This window comes from Poeciliopsis prolifica, unplaced genomic scaffold, assembly GCF_027474105.1.
Source record: "Poeciliopsis prolifica strain line A6 unplaced genomic scaffold, Auburn_PproV2 SCAFFOLD023, whole genome shotgun sequence".
Lineage (NCBI taxonomy): Eukaryota > Metazoa > Chordata > Actinopteri > Cyprinodontiformes > Poeciliidae > Poeciliopsis > Poeciliopsis prolifica.
The window spans coordinates 6,194,156-6,212,653 of NW_026562398.1; the positions used below are offsets into that span (position 1 = coordinate 6,194,156).

Consider the following 18,498-nt stretch of genomic DNA (forward strand, 5'->3'; position numbering starts at 1 on the left):
TTTTGTCCCACACACTGCTCTTCTGCAGCCGTTTGATTTCACTCTTAGCTCAGTTTGTAACTCTGTGTGAGCGCTGCCACTAATTACCAACAGTAAAGCTGGCTTGGTCTATGTATTATTTTAGGAAGATGAAAGAACTCATGCTGGTATGATATTGTTGTTGGCATATATTATGTTAACTGCTTGCATTGAATGCCGAAGGTCAAAGATTTTACTCAGTGACATTTACTTTTTTAAATTTATGTTTACGTTTTTTTTCTTTCTTCTTGACAAATGTCAGTTATCAATTGCCTCTCAAAGCGCTCAATAGTTTGGTTCTTAATTTATTCTAGCTGCATAAACAACTGGTTTACATTTTTCTACTGTGCCTTGTAAAAGTATACACCTTAAAGTTTTCCATATTTTAGTGTGTTATGACCAATTACCTTCATCTTTATATATTTTATTAAGTAAAAATCTGAAATATGTGGTATTCATTTGTATACACCTGCCTTCACTATAAAATCCCCAAATAAAATCCAGTGCATCCTATTTCCTTCATAAAATAAATGAGTAATCTGAACGTATACATTTTAATTTAGGGACATTTCTGTTATGTGAAGCCCTCTGAGCTTTCCTCCACAACAAAGTTATGGAAGAAGGCACCAGAAGTTGGATTTCACTAAGGTTTTAAAAGACACAGAATTTTCCTTCTAATCCAGAAGTATTTACTACTTTGGTTTTGTCGAGCCCAAAAAATCTCAATAAGACAACAGACGTTGTATTTTCTTCCACCTATATGTTCCTGCTGCTCCAGACTCCTGAGGTGTTGGGATGCATCAGAAAAGAAGCTGCAGTGGGTGTGGTTGAGATGCCGCTGGGGAAAGTCTCTACTGCTTTTGTCTTCGCACTGATGAACTTTTTTGTTATCTTAGAATATGTTTTATTCGAAGATAGCAAAAATCTTAGAATAAGATTGGCGGGGGGATGTTAAACTTGTGTCTATGTCAAAATGTGAGAGAGTTCAAACGCTATGAGTAGTGTTGTAAGGCACTATGCATCTTTTTATGTTCTGATTTGTCTCATATCACCACCTTGAATAATTCAGTAGTCTTGCTGGTCTGTATACCTTAATTTTTGGCACCTTTTGTGTTTACAAAGGTGAATCACAGTGTGATGATGCTTATGCAAACTCTGTGTGTGGTATCAGGATTTTACTGACAGAGAAAAAAGCAGCTTCGCTCCAAGCTGGAATCCAAAGCAAGCATTTCAGCAAGGTAACTTCAATATATTTAGTGCCACCTTAAGACTGTATCAGCTTTGCAATGCAAGCAAAGCCTGAAATTCGATTTGATCTGCATGGCCACCATCATTTAACTACGGTTAATGTCTGTCCTTCTTCCTGCCTTCTATTTGCGCCTGAGCTGCTGCGAGCCCTTGGCTCCAATTAAAGCCATGATGCCTGGCTTTGGTTGGTATGGTGACCAGACAGGGCACAGACAGAGCTGTGATTCCCAGGTGAAAGGTGGGATAGACTTTCTGATTCGCTCCAGCACCCAGATAGAGTTACAGCTCAATTTTAGCCTTTCATCGTCATCGGTCTATCCTCCAGACTAATATGGGGCCGAGGAGAAGAAAAGAGAGGAAAAATAGCTTCATCTTTTGCTCCTCTGTTTTCCTATCCATCTCTCTATTTTTATTCCCTCCATTTTTATTACTCTCTATTTTAAAATACTCAACACCAACCTTGGTGGAGTTATATTGAGGTTGTTTTGTTACAGAGGGGACTTTGAGATGAGCTTTATAACTTGGGAGGCTGAAAAGCATCACTTCTACCTCAGCGACTCCGTCACTTGGAGAAAGTTGAGTTTTTTGACCTTTATCCTGCTTTCTTTCAGCTTGTTCTTACAGTGTGTGCTTTGTTCTCTCACTTTTTTGTGGACAAGGCAGGATTTGTGAATTAATAATAAGTGGTTCAATAGCTGGCCTTAGCTGTGCTCCGTCACTGGAATCAATAGTGGAAGTTCAGTGGCACTGAGTGCTCTGGAGGAGCGATAAGGAGGGGCTTTATCCAGGTGATCCATATGCTCGGTTTGGCATGTGCCACGATGCGTGGGAAGGAGTGTGTCCTCCACCCATCCTGTTTCTGTACTGATCTCTGGGGACACAGTTTGCTTCTTCACACGTTGGTTTTATCATTTGCTGCTATCATAATAATATTAACAATTTAGCCATTTGTTCAAACAAATAAGAAACGTGTAAATGTCACTCAGAATGAGCCATTTCTGTTTAAAGTTTTATTTATGTATAGCTCTTTTGGCTTTAGCTCCATAGTTTAGTGCATTACTTTCTGCCCTTTCCACTTAATAACCTATAATTTCTCTTTAGGCATCAGAGCTTATGCTTCTAAACATCTTGACTGATGTTTATCTTAGGTACTAAAATCCATGACCTTATTTTGAACTTTGTGATTAAATTCCCCTGCTTCGCATTTTAGTGCAAGACAACACGGTTTTTGCTAATAATGAACAGCTGACCTTTTGCTACTGCAGGCTAGTTCATCTTCCATTTAATTGCATTAGTATTTTTGTACTGTAGAGGAGCACAAGCTGCTAAAACAGCAACTCTGCGGCATGACGCAAAATAAGGTTGAATGTGATTCCCTGCTGGCCATGCATTATTGAAAATACAAAAACATCCTCTTTACAAAGTGTCATAATAAGGCAGTTGTGCAAATTTGGTTTGCAGTTGCACAGGAGAGGCCAGGCTGTAGAAAAGCTCCAATCTGATGGCACCTTTATTTACGATGTGCTGAGAGCCACCATGGATGATTTGTGGAGATTAGCAAAGAGGATGTGAGGCATAAATCAACATCCCTGCAGTCACTTTTTTCCCTTTTAATACATGAAAAATACAGAAAATGAAAAAGCATTCACAACACACACGATAGAAAAACCTATTTAGGTACAAAGCTACAAATCCTCGACAATTCAGTTCAGCATTTTGTGATCAAAGTGTGCCGTGCAATTGCCTTAAGAAGACACCTTATTAGATTATAGATTGAACATAATTTAATTTCAGTTTAAATTCTGCTTTTCTATAAAAGCTTCAAAGGTTTGTTGAAACATCAGAGAATAAACAAAATCCTGTATCCTACGGAAAACTCCAGGCTGGTCAGGAAGTTGTGGAAAAGTTTAAGACAAAGTTAGCTTATAAAATACTGTCCCAAGCTTTAAACATCTCCACTTTCAAGCCGTAAATAATCAGAGCAGTGGCCAAAAAGAACTATTCAAACTCCACAGGAGCTGAAACTTTTCAAAGCTCAGATCAAAGAATCTGCTAACAGGACAACTAAAAGTTGTGAGATCCACAAATCTGACTTGAACAAAGTCACAAGTAGAAAGAAAAACAAAAAAAAGTCCTGGATGTTTTTTAAGTTACTCAGCTGTTTTGTAGACACATCAAACATGTGGGAGCAGGTGGACTAGTCAGGTGATATAAAACAAACAAATAATTTATGGATGACATCATGCTTTCTGGATGAGTCTTCAGCAGGAATTAGAAAAAGTGTTGGAAAAAAAAGCATGTCTGGGGTTTGATACAGGACAATTCTTAATAAAAGCCTGTCAGAGTATGCAAAATATTTGAGACTGGAGATAGAAGATCACTACCCTCAGATGGTTCAGTCCAAACATCATTCATGTGTTGCACTGGCCCAGTCAGATCCTCAGAAGCAATCATTTTCCCTCCACTGACATTTCTGACTCATTGTAGTGGTCCCATTAAAATACAGAAAAATATGTAGTTCACAAAATGTGACAAAATTCAAGGCCTTTATTTTGCGTTTCTTAGGCACCGTATAATGAACTGTATCAGCATTTCAACCCAGCACATTGTATGTTCTCATCCCACACAGTCCCACCTGCAAACAGACATTGACAGCATGCATTTCAAGTGAATAACAAATGACCTGGAGGCCACAACTTTTACAAACTGTGAAATTCAAATTTGCTGTCACAGAAGTTGTACATCATGACTGCACATAGTCCTTACTGCTCTGTGTGTGATAGTTTGCATTGACACAGAGAATGGAGAGCTGTAACCAGTATGTGACATGGGCTATTTATAAATAGCATCCCAGCCTCATCCACTGGCAGCAGCTGAGAGCTTCAAGTCTGAGTAGTGATGGCAGCCTCCCTGAAATGTGCATGAAACCAGCTTAGTGCTATCAGCGCGGCATCACCGCCAGTCACCAGCCGCCCTCTCGTTCTGCCTGGCTGCTGGGGACCAGATAAGAGCCCCCGTCACTCCCCCCCCACTGCTTCCATTCGCTTTATATTATGTACCCCCCCCCCCCAACAATTCACCCGCCCTACACACACCGATTCACCCTTATCCTCTTTACAAGGTCTTCTAGGGACAGAGACACTGATGTGTAGCTACAACCGTAATTTATATTCTTTGTAAATTGTCTGTGATTTTTTCATTGAGATAAGTGTGGAGGGAACATCTGTTTCCTGCTGGAAGGCAGGGGGCTGGAGCTGGAGTTCTGTGGCAATTGTAGGCAGTATAGATAGAGAGAAAAGGGAGGAATGCAATCTGTCTTCCTACTCTGAATTACAACTCCAATGGCTCTGCTACCCTCTCATCATTACTATGGTATTTAGTTCAACATGCTGGGTAAACAAACATTGAGCTCCATCTGCACAGCCTTGGAAATCAGTATGTTTCAACATGTTTGGCAAACTTAACTTGATGATTCACCGGACTAATTTGTGTCAGTTGCTGTTTTCTTTCCTAATTCTTTCAAATACTATGTACATAATAAAAGTGTTTCTGTTAAACTGAACAGTTTACACTGGGCGACCTAACTTTTTTTTTTTTAAGGTGAAAGAGACTATGTGATGAGATTTTCAAAGATGGCGCTAAACCTATTCCAGCTGAGCCCGACTTACGCACCACATTTCCCCTTACACCCTTAATTATCATATACCATTAGGCATTCACGACTGAGAGTTGAGGCCACTCTAGACCAAAGTACTAGGAACTGTGGGCATTGCAGTGACCAGGTGCTGAGGCCTCATTTGCAGTCAAAAAGGAAGCCGAGCGGCAGCGTCTCGACGTACGAGCTCTGGCAGGGAGGGAGTTGGCGAGCTCCGGAGCAGTGCAGACGATGAATCTCAATCTCGAGGCCGTGGCAGATTTACATTTAAAGTAGTTTTAGCGAACGCCCCACTTCCTGATGCATGCTTTGGCAGGGCTGAAAGGAGCAGCTTATCTGCGAGTCATCAATTGCACGTGATGCGTTCGGATAGGCGCTCCCACTGTGAAGCCGGCACCTCTCTACTTGCACGTCTACAACTCACAGATGATGTGCCATCTAATAGAGCACCATTGCTTGCGATGTAATTACATTAGGTGTGAAATATCGCTGGTCGGTTTTGACAGCCGGAGATACGCACATTTATTTTCACATGGGTGATCTATATTTCACCCGTGATTGACAGAAACAGAAATGATCAACATCACTGCTTTATTTATGTTTTTTCATTTTACTTGTTACTACATTGAGCAGGGTGACTGGAAACTTTGTGCATATCTCAAAAAAGCTCTGTAGGGGCCTTTCAAGAGCATATTTGTCACTCAGAATAACACTTTGAGGCACTGGGGTGGAGCTTCATATATATATATATATATATATATATATATATATATATATATATATATATATATATATATATATCAGTGGAAAAAGCTGGACTCAAGGACAGCACAGAGGCCCTCATCCTGGCCGCCCAGGAACAGGCCTAAACACCAGAGCAATAGAGGCCCAGATCTACCACACCAGACAAGACCCAAGGTGTAGGTTGTGCAAGGAGGCCCCTGAGACAGTCCAGCACATCACAGCAGGGTGCAAGATACTGGCAGGGAAAGCGTACATGGAGCGACATAACCAAGTGGCAGGCATAGTGTACAGAAACATCTGTGCAGAATATGGACTGGAAACCCCAAGATCAAAGTGGGAAACACCCCCAAAGGTGGTGGAGAACGCCAGAGCTAAGATCCTGTGGGACTTCCAGATCCAGACAGACAGAATAGTAATGGCGAACCAACCAGACATTGTCGTAGTGGATAAACATCAGAGGAAAGCCGTTGTGGTAGATGTAGCAATACCAAGTGATTGCAACATCAGGAAAAAGGAGCACGAGAAACTGGAGAAATACCAGGGCCTCAGGGAGGAACTGGAGAGGGCCTGGAAGGTGAAGACCACAGTGGTGCCTGTGGTCATCGGGGCCCTCGGGGCAGTAACCCCCAAACTGGAGCAGTGGCTACAACAGATCCCAGGAACAACATCAGACATCTCAGTCCAGAAATGTGCAGTCCTTGGCACAGCCAAGATACTGCGCAGAACCCTCAAGCTCCCAGGCCTCTGGTAGAGGACCCGAGCTCAGAGGATAAGAACCACCCGCGGTGGGTGAGAAGGGAACTTTTTTTTTCTGGCCATGAAAGTTGGACACTCACGTACCAACTGATTTTTTAAATTTTTTTTTTACTTTGCAGGTTGTGGATCAAATTCTGATATAAGACCATATTCTTTTATAATAACTTCCTGATCACGATCAGTTTCTTGCAAGAGGCAAGAAAGTAAAGGAGACAATTGATTGAATAGTCCATTTGAACTCAAACCAGTTGTTAATCATCAAATAAAAAGTTTAAGACCGATAGCCTCATACTTGAAAATCCTCTCAAAAATCTGCCTTTCATGCCTCTGCATCAGTTAATGCTCTGCCAGGCATTCACATTTTTATGACCCCCTGATAGCAGAAGCAAGGCTTTTTATGTTTTAACATGACTGGATTGTTGAGATCCAAAAGGCATCTTGAAAAGCACCTTCACTTCTAAGGTTGAATGCTACCGGGCAGTCATTTTTAATTTCTTAAAAAATAAGTCGTGAACCCCAAACAATCTTTACCTGTGGTGTGCCTGAGGATCCGGCCGGCTGTCTGTGAAGACAGAGAAAAAATTGAAATCTGTCAAAATAAGCCCTTTACTGGTGCAAGCTGAGCTCAAGAACCATGAGACAGCATCTGTTATCAAGGAACAAAAAAAACCCACAACATTAAAAGCTATGTGTCCTCTTATGCCATAAACTTGCTCCTTTTGACATAAAGAGGGACTAACCAAGAAGGAAAACCGAATGCTCTCCTTAGAAAAAAGTTTATTCTGGACTTTGCTGATGGCTTCCAACACTACTGGCATGACGAGGAGATCCCTCTGGAGATCCTTTCCTTGCATCATAGTCGAGGAGCCTCCATTATTATCTGTGAGCTTTTTGCATCAGTGGAACAGTGCAGTTTCAAGTTGCATCACACCGCAGCTGAGTATGTGGAGATGACATTTCTCTGGACTGAGGGTCCTCATCTGTGGCGCAGTCCTACACCACATTGCTGCAGTTCTGACAAATGACTTCTTCCAGGAAAATAACACCTCTCTCATAATAAATCATTAGAGGTAGACATGTTATCTCTTTCATAAAGCCGTCTTCACCATATGGATCAGTGTGGCAACAAGGCGGGAACAATTCACATGCCTGAATGGGTGTTAGACGGATTCAACAACAATGGTGGGTGAACCTCCTTCTCGGTCATTTTTGGACACTTAGTTCGGATTTTTCATGGTTATTCTTTAAAACTTTTGATCAGATGATTAACAGCTTGTTACCCTGAAACATATTTTCAGTAAATCACTTTGTTTTCTCTTACATTTTGTCCTGTACCATTTTCATGCCCATCTTAAAATTTGGTTCAAATTCAGCAGATTAGAAGGGAAAACTATAATCTTTTAATCAGGGGTTTATGCACTGATAAAATTATAACCATTCAGGTAAAGTAAAAAATACTTCTTATCTTTTCATGGCGCCCATTTAGGTGTTGGAATTCATCTGGCAGAGAGTAAATTTTGTTTCCAAAGAGGTCGATGTACTAGAAACTGAAAAACTGTGCAAATATATAGTTTTGAGCAAGTGTCGGTGGGATGATGTTACCTTTTTTCAAAGCAAATGAATGAGTTTAAGAGCCCAACAGGTTTAATTGTGGACTTGGCCTTTAAATTTCACAGATCTCCATCCAATCTGAGCAACTGTGCAATGTGCCTCAATGGGTCAGGGCTGTCTTGCAGCAAAACGGAACGCAGCTTACTGCCGTGTGGTTGACCATAATTTTATGTTATTTGTTCCCATTATTTCCTCCCACTTTATAATATGCTTAGTTGGTTTTTACAGGGGAAACGCATACCATTAAAAAGAGCCTGACTTTTGGACTTGCTTCATTAAACCAATCTGGATGATCATTTTGTCTTCAGCCAGGAGAATGTGCCATCCACCTCTTCCAGAGAGACAGATCTGACAGCAGAGCATGTTTTATACTGCGTGATTATCCTTCACAGATGTATCTGTGTGCAGACTGCTTCTAAAGCATGATTGTACAGAAGAAGCTTTACAGTTAAGTCTTACAAGCCATTTGTGAATGTGGAGCTTAAAAACGTTTTTGAAAGTAATCCACCAGTTTTTTGTCTTACAACAATTGTTGATACACTGTATGTAAGTGTAGAGCTTGTCCATTTTGGTCCATTGTTGTTTTGCCCTTCACAAATTTCTCATTCTATGTCTATTTCATCTTGCCAATGATTTTACAACATGCCAAAACATTTGCATTCCCACACATACTATATAATGTATGACCAAAGATGTTGTGAAAAACACCTTGAGACTTTTTTACATGCAGCCCCTGTCTTGATACAAAGGTTCCTATATAGTGTTTGCTCACCCTTTGCAGCCACAACAGCTTAATGCTTCTGAGAAGGCTGTCTTCAGTGAGTATATTGTGAATAAATTTTGACCATTCTTCCAATAGGGCACCTTAAATCAGGTTTTCTCATTTTTTTGGATGAGAAAGCCTGACAAGCAGTCTCCACATTTATTTATCTCAAAGGTTTTTGCTGGAATTTAACCTAATTTCAGAAAACAACAACTAACAACAATGCCGTTTGTCAATTCAAATATGTGCATACTTCAGGGAATTCCATAGCTCCACAAAACGTTTTTGGGTTTTCGTTTTGTAATTGTTAAAAATGGAAATAATCCCACTGTGCTGTCATTGCAACATAAACGCCACACAAAAGAGAAGCATAAAAAAAGGAATACTTGAATATGATGTCTCACAAAATATGCTTTATTTCTTCACACTTAGACCCACATAAAAAGCATTTTTAGATACGCCAACCACATGGCAAAATAGGAACCAGCATGACAGCAGCTGTAAATGAATACATCCACATTGAATTTTCTTTTTTTTTCTTCCATAATTCTGGCATGAATCACCAGTGTTTTTCCACCAACCTTTTTCTTTAACAGATTTGTTTTTCTGTCTCTGTTTGTGATTTTCTTCATTTTATATTCTGTATTTGTGCCTTAAGACTGTAAAGCCGAGATTTTATACAGATTTTTCTTTTTTTGCAATCCCTCCCCTGGTTTTACTGTGCTACCCATTCAAAGCACGTCAGCTGCCTCATAAAAAACCTGTACCCTCCTTTGACTTTTTTTTTCAAATGAACAAATCTGATTGAGCGAATGTCATTACCTGAGTAAATGAATGTTTCCTAAAGGAGTGGACAAGGCCTAACACCGTCCTGAGGGTAAATCTTATTATCGCAGAAAAGTTCAAAGGAGGAAAAGGAAAGGCGGATGTGGAACACTTTGACAGAAGCCTGCATTTCCATATTAATCTGCTACATTTCAGTATCTGAGACAAAAAGGGCCACCTGTCAAGCGTTTTACAAGAACACAGCTTTTAGCTTTCCTCTCATGTATAAATATGTGTAATTCTGATAAAATTAATTGAAACACCAAAGTAAACAGTAGTGGGAAAGAATTGGAAGAGAAAAAGAGTGAGACCGCAAGAGGAAGAAGAGATGCATTATGTTGACAAAGCAAGACTTTTTAACCGGTCTCCCGTCCTGTCCAGAATGGATGCCTAAGCTCTCTTTAAGTTCAAAGTGCCTTGAATTGTAAATAGGGTCTACTAAATGCTCCCTCCAAAATAGCTGAGCGAATAAGTTTTTGCACCGAGCTCTGATAAATGCGGCATTGAGCCTTTGACACCGAAGCCTCACCCCAATTTCCAGTGCTCTGGAGGAGATCAGATAGCCCTCTGTCATTTGATTTTCTACCTTATCTCATCTGCGCCCATCTTTTTGTCTCATGCTGGGCTACATTTTAAGAAGCTCAGACTTCTCATATCTATTTGAAGGGTAAAAACGCAGATAGATAATGTAATAAATAATACCATCAAATGTTTTAGATGGGTCATTTTCAGGTTCGATTGATCCCAAGCAGAGACGTTGGAGTCTGAACTGGGTAGCTTTAATGGTAACTCGAGCAATCTGGGATGCAAATCCTTAAGAGAGCATGTGCTGATTGTAACCGTCTGCAAAAATCCCTGCTGCTATTTATGATCCCTGCCCCACTATGGATGACATTAGGGATCCTGCAAAGTAGAACATGATTTATATTTTGTGTACATCCCAGCCTTTGAGTGGTAGAGTACAACTTCTCAAGCATGACCAATAAAAATGTCTTCCTAATAGCTCTTTTCTGCAAAGTATTCAAAGCTCAAAGCAAGAGGCGAGGGGAAGATGGCAGGAAAGAGGGGAGATGTGGGTGATTTGAGGTGAGGGATCCTGAGACAGATGAAACAAGAGGGAGGGGTGAGAGAACAGAAAAGGAGTCGGCGCAAGGGAAAAGACGGAGACATTCCCTGGTGCACAGCCTGAGCTGACTGACGAGGAGGAGACAGGGGCTGTGGGGAGGGGAGAGAGAGGCATGGAGATCAGCACAGAGTGAGCGCATCAGTGTATGAGTGGCGTCTCTCATTAGAAAGTGCTGTCAGGGGCCAAAGAGCGGGGGCCGCGGGGACCCCCCCCCTCCTCCTTCTTTTCCTCTTCCCACCGGCCCCCAAGATCCGGCAAGAAAAAAAGAAGATTGATGAGCGATTCTAAGATAAACACACGCCACGGCCCCCAAAGGCAGCCCTGCAAAATGATGCATGCAGGGTTATAAATAAACGTTGTGAAAAAGAAAATTTTACAGTAAACAACAAAACAATGCAAAACAACGGCTCTTATTTTTTTTAATTTATTTTCTGTTTATTGCTACAGAAAGCACAAATAAACCTGTTTTTTTTTTTTCTCCACTTTGATGTGTTTTGCAGTTGTTTGAGTTTGTGGGTTTGTGTGTTTCTGATGGAGAGGAGGGGTTGTTGTGTACACACACATTGTCTATACGTGGGAGAAATGAGTGGATGGCTAACATGGCTTACCAGCTGCCTGAACGCTTAAGCCTCCCTCGGTTACCCAGCCTTCTCTGCAGCTCAGCCCGGTGTCTTTCCCTCTCACTCACTTCGCAGGAGCAACAACGACATAAATCTTTCTTTCTGAGTAAGATGCAGACTGCAAACAGTTATGTCAGAGTTGTTTTTGCACAAACTTTTGCAGTTGCTTTCAGAGACAAAATCAGGTCTTTCCACAATCAAGCTTTTTTTCAAATCAAATTATGAGTATTGCAGAAATATATCTGATAATGATGGTAGGTAAAGTGGTATTTAGTTAAAGCAGCACAAAGAGTTATGGAATACAGTAACCATTTGCAATCAATCACATGGAAGGATCTTTTAGAAAATTCACTCAACTTTTAAACTCCATGTAGTAATTTTTACAACACGTAAAAATTTTTGAATCCATAAATGTAGTTTTCTGCTCTGCCATGCCAACCAGATGGACTGGTGATGATAGGTCACCACTCCATCTAAAGGCCCAATCAAATGATCCTTTTGTTAACTTTCTTTTCCATTTCCAGTGTCTGGATGTATTTCTCACCAGCAATACTTTTCTTCATTCTAATGAAATAAAAACAAAAAAAAAGTCTTGTTGCAGATTAGACGTAGCAAAAAAAGGAACATTGAAGGTTCCTGTTCTGTAGCACACGCTGCTAAATTATTTGCTGAACATGTTTCTGTGTATTTGTCTTTCTGACAGTGTACGTCTCATGCACATCCAATTGTTGATGCTGAAAGGATGTTGTATAAGTCTGTCTCCGCAGAAAGATTATATGTCTTCTCTCAAGTCAATGCATGCATTTGTGTTGAATGATGGGGGAGACTGAAAATATGCAATATGAATTGATTTGAAGTGATAACACAAAGCATTTATGCAAAACAGGCAAATACCAATACACACAACTGTATCCACCATGACTGCGTGCTACTTGTTGAAAACGGCCATACATATTTTATGTTACACTTTCTGTTAATGTTGAGCACAGAATGCTAAATGTTTCTATTACAAATCTAAGTGGAAAGGCAAATTATCATCAAATAGTTACATTATTTCATGGTGAAGCAACAGGTTGTGGTCTGGTGGAGGGAGAATGAATTATGAATGGACTGTGGGAGAGAATCTTCTCTTTTCCCTGTGGATTTCCAGCACCACAACTCATTCAGGTTGAATGAATGAGAGATAATGATGGAGCCTCACTCCTCCACACTCTTCTGCCACTCGCCTTATACTAGCCTTTATATAATTTACCCTGCAAGGAATCGCACTGTAACTTCTGGCAGGGCACACACTCTGAAAATGCAGAGGAACGCTTTGTTCGTTGTCAGACCGTGAATACCAATGCCGAATATCTCCATGAAGAATTCTTGTCATCTAGGTTACTGGTACAATTTCTTCAGGGTGGAAACTTGTCAGGTCTCGTTGCTCGTCTATGAAGTGAGTTCCTTGGTTGTGCTGTACTTTGCCTATCCTCTCATCTCATTTAATCTCTCTCCTTTGTGGTTCCAGGCCGCAGAATGGGTCGATGATACTGTACAACAGGAAGAAGGTGAAGTACAGAAAGGACGGCTACTGCTGGAAGAAGAGGAAAGATGGGAAGACCACGCGAGAAGATCACATGAAGCTGAAAGTGCAGGGAGTTGAGGTGAGTGGGGTAGCTTCAGGAGGGGTGGGGGAAACTAGATGTGAAGGGAGAGGATGGGGAAAGAGTTGGGGTAGAGAGCCAACATTCATTTTGACACAGACAAACGAAGGCCTACACTGACTTGTCCCCAGGCTGTAACGGAGACAGTCGCACGGTGCAGTAGACACATGTCTCCAAGGAACCACACCAAGAAACAATGTGGCACAACAATAGTTTTCCCTGGGAAGCCAGTGGAGTGGAACCGATTGTTTGTACCTTATTAAAGCTGTGGTTGTTGCCTTTGCTCCAGAGAGCCTACATTAATCTTGCTGGCTCAAAGCAGCACTGTAGAGCAAGTGATCCCTCACCTCAAACCAAGTCACTGGCCATACTAGCTCCTGACATAAAACGGCCATTTGTATCATTCTCCACTCACTTGTTGGACCTGCAGTGGCGTTTATGCAGCGTTTAAACATGGGTTGATGTAGGAGCTGTTGATCAGACACAAAGACTCATTGTTGTACTTTTAAAGCATTCAACAGAACAAAAATCTGGATTCGGGTTTGTTGTTACTGACAGATTAAGCAACAAGCAATGAAATCACAAGAACAAGAGTTGAGGGATTGAGATAAGAGAGGTTTGGGATTTTTGATTTTCCTTCAGAAAAAACCCAAAGACAAAGTACACAGCCATGGTGAACACACACAGTCATGTTGTGTGTCTTTGTCACACCATATGACAAAGACAAAGCTCGGGCTTTCTACCTTCAGGGGCTTCGCTCTCTGTTTTGTCTCTGTCTCCTCTGCATATTTGTCACTTCCAGAAAACGGCCTCTTTATTTGTGTAGCCAGTTCAGTGTCATCTGTGGTGTTCTGATAACCTGCTCAGACTGCACCCATGTATCCTGTTGGACTATGACAAATAATTTTAGCTCGTGAAGATTCTAGTTAGACGGGTCATTTTATTATGCTATCATTAATATACAATGGTTGATGGCTCGGATATTCCTTCGACCGTCAGTTTTGATGGATTCGATGGAAAAGTGTTTTTATGTAGTTATTGTTGCTCTTGAGCTGCCCAACTTTTATGTTTGCTCTTGAGCAGCCAGATGCATAGCGCATGATGTTCAGAGGCAATACTTTCTATCATTTTTTGTTCATATCCACAAGTTCTGATTCCAAATAAAAGTACACTTATTTAGCAAATGTCATTTCTACTGTGTTACTCTGAATATTAATTTATGATTAACTGATGCATTGGAAAGTTTTTCAAGGTGGCTCTTTTCAGATTTTTTAATTATCTATGTGTTTATTTGCTTTATTCAACTTGCTCATTACTAATAGTACAGTGAGTTTCAGTGTTATGCAAGCACAAGGTTTTGCCCTGTACCTTAGCTAGTTTTGTTTTTGGCAACTGTAATTTCTGTTAAAATCACTGGGTAACATTCCTGAAGGTAAGATTTTTCACTTTTAGTAAAAATGTACTTCAGTCTTTCACTGTTTTACTTCTATACATTTTCTGCCTCGTCTTATAATTTAATTTTGTAATTTTTTTTTGGTTCTCACAATGTGTCTGCCCAAAAAAAAGCTTAGGAGATGTACTGTGTTGCATCCAAACAGGTTGAATTAGGCAGGTTAATTAACTTTTTTAGAAAAAAGATGCCATTATTTTACATTTGAAAAGCAAACTTCAAATGCCTTTAGGATCCTTGGGCCGAATATCTACTGAATACAGCAACAAGTTGAGGCACTTTAACAGCTTATATTAGTAAAATTAGACGCTGCTGCATAGAGGGCTGAAAAACAAACTGTAAACTGAGAAACTTTTAGGGCAAATTTTATAATTTTCCTTAAATGTGAAGGTAAATGTGACTGCTGTGGGGCCCTTTTAGGATGAGAGACGTACTTTTATCTTTGTTTGTGGGAAATTGTTATTGACAGTGAATGCGTCTCCCCTCACTTTAAACTTAACTGTAAAAACTGTTTTGTCACTCAGTACTTTTAGCCCCCAATCCTGGTGTTGCAAGCAATTAGAGTTTATGATAGCAGATAAGAAAAAGGACCTGCTACATTCTGTCAGTCCTAAGTTTTCACTCAAACTGTTGTACAGCTAAGTATAGCTGAAATAGCAGCACAAATGTTCTCTTTAATTACTGTGAGTGACAATTTTGTCAGCTGATGTGCTTAAACAGGATCAGGATTTTATCAAAGAGGAACACCAGCCTTGTAGCGCTGTAATTAAAACCGCAGTCTTATCCGGGCTCTTTTCACTCCAAATTTCAGTCTCATTTTTCTTTTTGACAACTAAAGCTGGGCATATTTTGATTGAGAGCAGCGTCACCAAGAATCCAACCAACTTAAAATGCAGTTTATGTAAAAACGGAACAAGACTCGATGGATGTAAATAGGATGACAAAGGCCAACTTACAAAATAATTAATTGACACACTACTTATGTAATTTATGAAATTAAATATGTTGGTAATGGCAATTTCAAGAGGTCTTCTGTAAGGATAATTTGAGGCATCCTTCTCTGCTCCAGTTGTTCTGGAGTTTCTTTCCATGTTTTTTCATCTTCATTTCCTTCTCAAATTTTTGGAAGTTTTGCTTTCATGTTCAAGTAATTTCTCATTTGGAAGAATCCTAACATTTTGATATGTAACATTAGGTAATGTCGTTTAAATTTTAAAATGATTGGGTTCTTCCTTTTCGTCTTTTGCAAAGATGTTTTTCTGTCTAGTCATGGCTTTGCATTCTTCACACTTCTTATTTGTTCCAGCAAATAATCAGCTTAGCTGTGCTCACGAACTGTGCCATGTCTGGCAGTCGTATTTGCAGTGACCCAAATAATTCCTAGCAGGCAACATGGTAAATTTGTTGAACAAATACACACTTGACAGCTTGCCAGCATTGTGTGAGTTTTGATGACCCCTTACCAAATGTGGGAGAGGTAGATGGGAAACATGTTCAATATTCTTTTTTTTTTTTAATAACAGTAGCTCATCACATTGTCCCTTTCATGAATCTTTTTTGCTCCTACAAAACCTTTTGCTTTTCCACAAGAATGTTAGACAGATAAAAGAATATCCAGATCTTCTGTGTGTTTTTATTATTGCATAGTTGGGATTTATTTATTCCTTTGCTGACCAGTATTGAGGCGATTTACCAGGCTGTCAGGACTTGTAAATCGTCCTGACGATTTCTATTTCGTGATGCAGTTCTGCACACTGGTGGCAGTCTGCATTTAATTTAGAACGGATCTGAAAGAAAACAATCAAAATGGTGGTAAAAAGTCAGTGATAAAATTTGTTTTAAAAGCTGAATAATTTGTGTTCTTCCAAATATGCTGAAGTGAGAAATGTTGTGGCCCTGTATGACAAAAATTACTTCTTTAAAAATATGTTTTGTTATATTAAGCATTTATCATTTAATAGCCTATGTTAAATTATATTTCTTTTGACTTTTAGCTTTTTCAGAGACTCATGATATTCTGAGATGTATGATATTGACTTCAGATATGTTTTTACATTTTAAATAAGTCTTATAGTTTAATTCTGAAATTGAGATTATATTGTTTTTGATTTTGATGGAAACCACACCATTCTCAGTTTAATTAGACATGCTCTTTCTTCAAATCAGCTCATAATTGAATTATTGGTATCATTATTATAATTATTGGCTTTGTTGGACGAAAAACCTCAATAATAACCAGGGGCTCTGGCACTCTCCAGAACCAATAAAACAAAACAAGAAAAAAGAGAAATGAATAATATCTTGACGCTTTATGTTGTCAGGATGAACTCTCTAACCTCCAAATTATAGCAGCAAATTAAAAAGTTGTTTTTGAGGTTTTGCCTGTAGCATAATCACCATATTGGAGTGAAAACAGAAGTTACAGATTCTCTTATTGATCCAGAATTCACTTATAATATGAGTTTTGTCTGTTGCCAAGGAAACTCTGCATGCTTCTGACAACATCTCTGATATAAGCAACTCTGAAGGTTCAATAACAGTGCAGTCAGTCATGTGGTCAGACTGAAGAAGCTCACAGGCTTGTTGTGATGCTGTGTTTCCCAGTAATCACTTTTCCATATGGTTAGCAGATTGAAATAGCTTTAGTGGTGAAATGATTAATTGGCAGGAATCAGTCTGTCAATTAATTTAGCAATCGATTAATCATTAACTCGTGTACACAAACTCAAAAGCAGGACATTTGATGAAAGAACAACAGAGTCAGAGCAGTAATTGAGCCAAAATGTTACAACAAATGTACAATTTTGCATTAAGATGAAAAAAAAAAGACATTTGTAAATATGTTTACCCAGACTCCCTGGCATAGTTTTAGCTTCACCTGGAATACATTTTGTAGGAAAATAAATCTCCTAGTAAGCAACTTTTGCTATCCAGTTATTAATCAATTAATCCTAAAAACAATCAATGAATTCGGCCTTCATTGTGTTGATGTTAGGTCCAAAGGAAAGGCCTGAGCTTTTTACGTGTTGATAGTAGCATTTATTTATATATAATGTATATACAATATCTATATAATGTATACGCTAAAGGAATGCTAGTGCATTTTGGGCAATAAGATGTTTCTTTTTCTGATTTTAGAAAAGGAATTAAACTGTTTGTTTATTTGAATATTTAATTGTATGTCTAATATTCCATTTAAAAAAAGCTTAAGTGGTTAAATGAAAAATCTGCAGCATGCGGCACTTTTTTATCTGATTAACCCTTGATTACTAAAATAAGCTTTAGTTTCACTCTAGGTAACTTGTCCCACATACTCCCTCTTGAAGACAAATCATCTCGGTCTCATATAATAGCCACATTTTGAGCAACAAGGTTTAAAGAAGAAAACAAACATACATCATTAATTAACTGAGTTCAGTTTCTTAGCCTCTATGTTTCTCTGTGTGTGTTTGTGTGTGTGTGTGTTTGTGTGCTTGCTTGCACCTTTTGGAGCCTGTGAAGATCTGACTCATGTCTTTAAACATCTCAGGCCTCAGACTGACAGAGCATAACGATAAGAGAGGTGATCCATCACTGCTGAAAACTGGCCTCTGATAGAATCTGTGACGCATCATGCTTAGTCATGTTCACTGTCAACAAATACAAATGACTGGACCTTTACCCTCTGCTTTGTGAATATGATAGTGGATGATTTAGAGCTATCAATTTCCACACTAGACTTCATTTTGAAAACAGACCTTTTGTTTTTGTGTTTTTTACACAAAATCAATGTCACATATTCTGTGAAAAAAGAATTGTTATACCTTACCCTGCCTTCCTGTTCAGGGTGTTCATTCATGCTCTGCTGTTGCTGCTCTGATTCCCCAGCCACCCAGTGCTTAATAGAGGCTCTGTGGTTATTACATGGGCCAGATTTAGTGCACATTGGGGACAAGTGTTGTGGATGGGTCAGGCTAGTGATGCTCAGTAGCTCTGGCGGGGGAGAGGCTGTGAGTATAGGGGCATGAGCCTTCTGGGGACCGCCAGATGCATTCTT

General features: G+C 39.6%; 1 protein-coding gene across 7 annotated transcripts in view; it reads left to right on the plus strand.

Moving 5' to 3' along the window:
• camta1a (calmodulin binding transcription activator 1a) overlaps positions 1-18,498 on the plus strand; it is a 366,205-nt gene that overhangs the window by 187,936 nt on the left and 159,771 nt on the right. For all 7 annotated transcript variants that reach the window (XM_055045992.1, XM_055045985.1, XM_055045986.1 and 4 more), the window contains one exon: positions 12,877-13,012. In XM_055045992.1, coding sequence (XP_054901967.1) covers positions 12,877-13,012 — 136 coding nt within the window. The remainder of the gene's footprint in view (positions 1-12,876; positions 13,013-18,498) is intronic.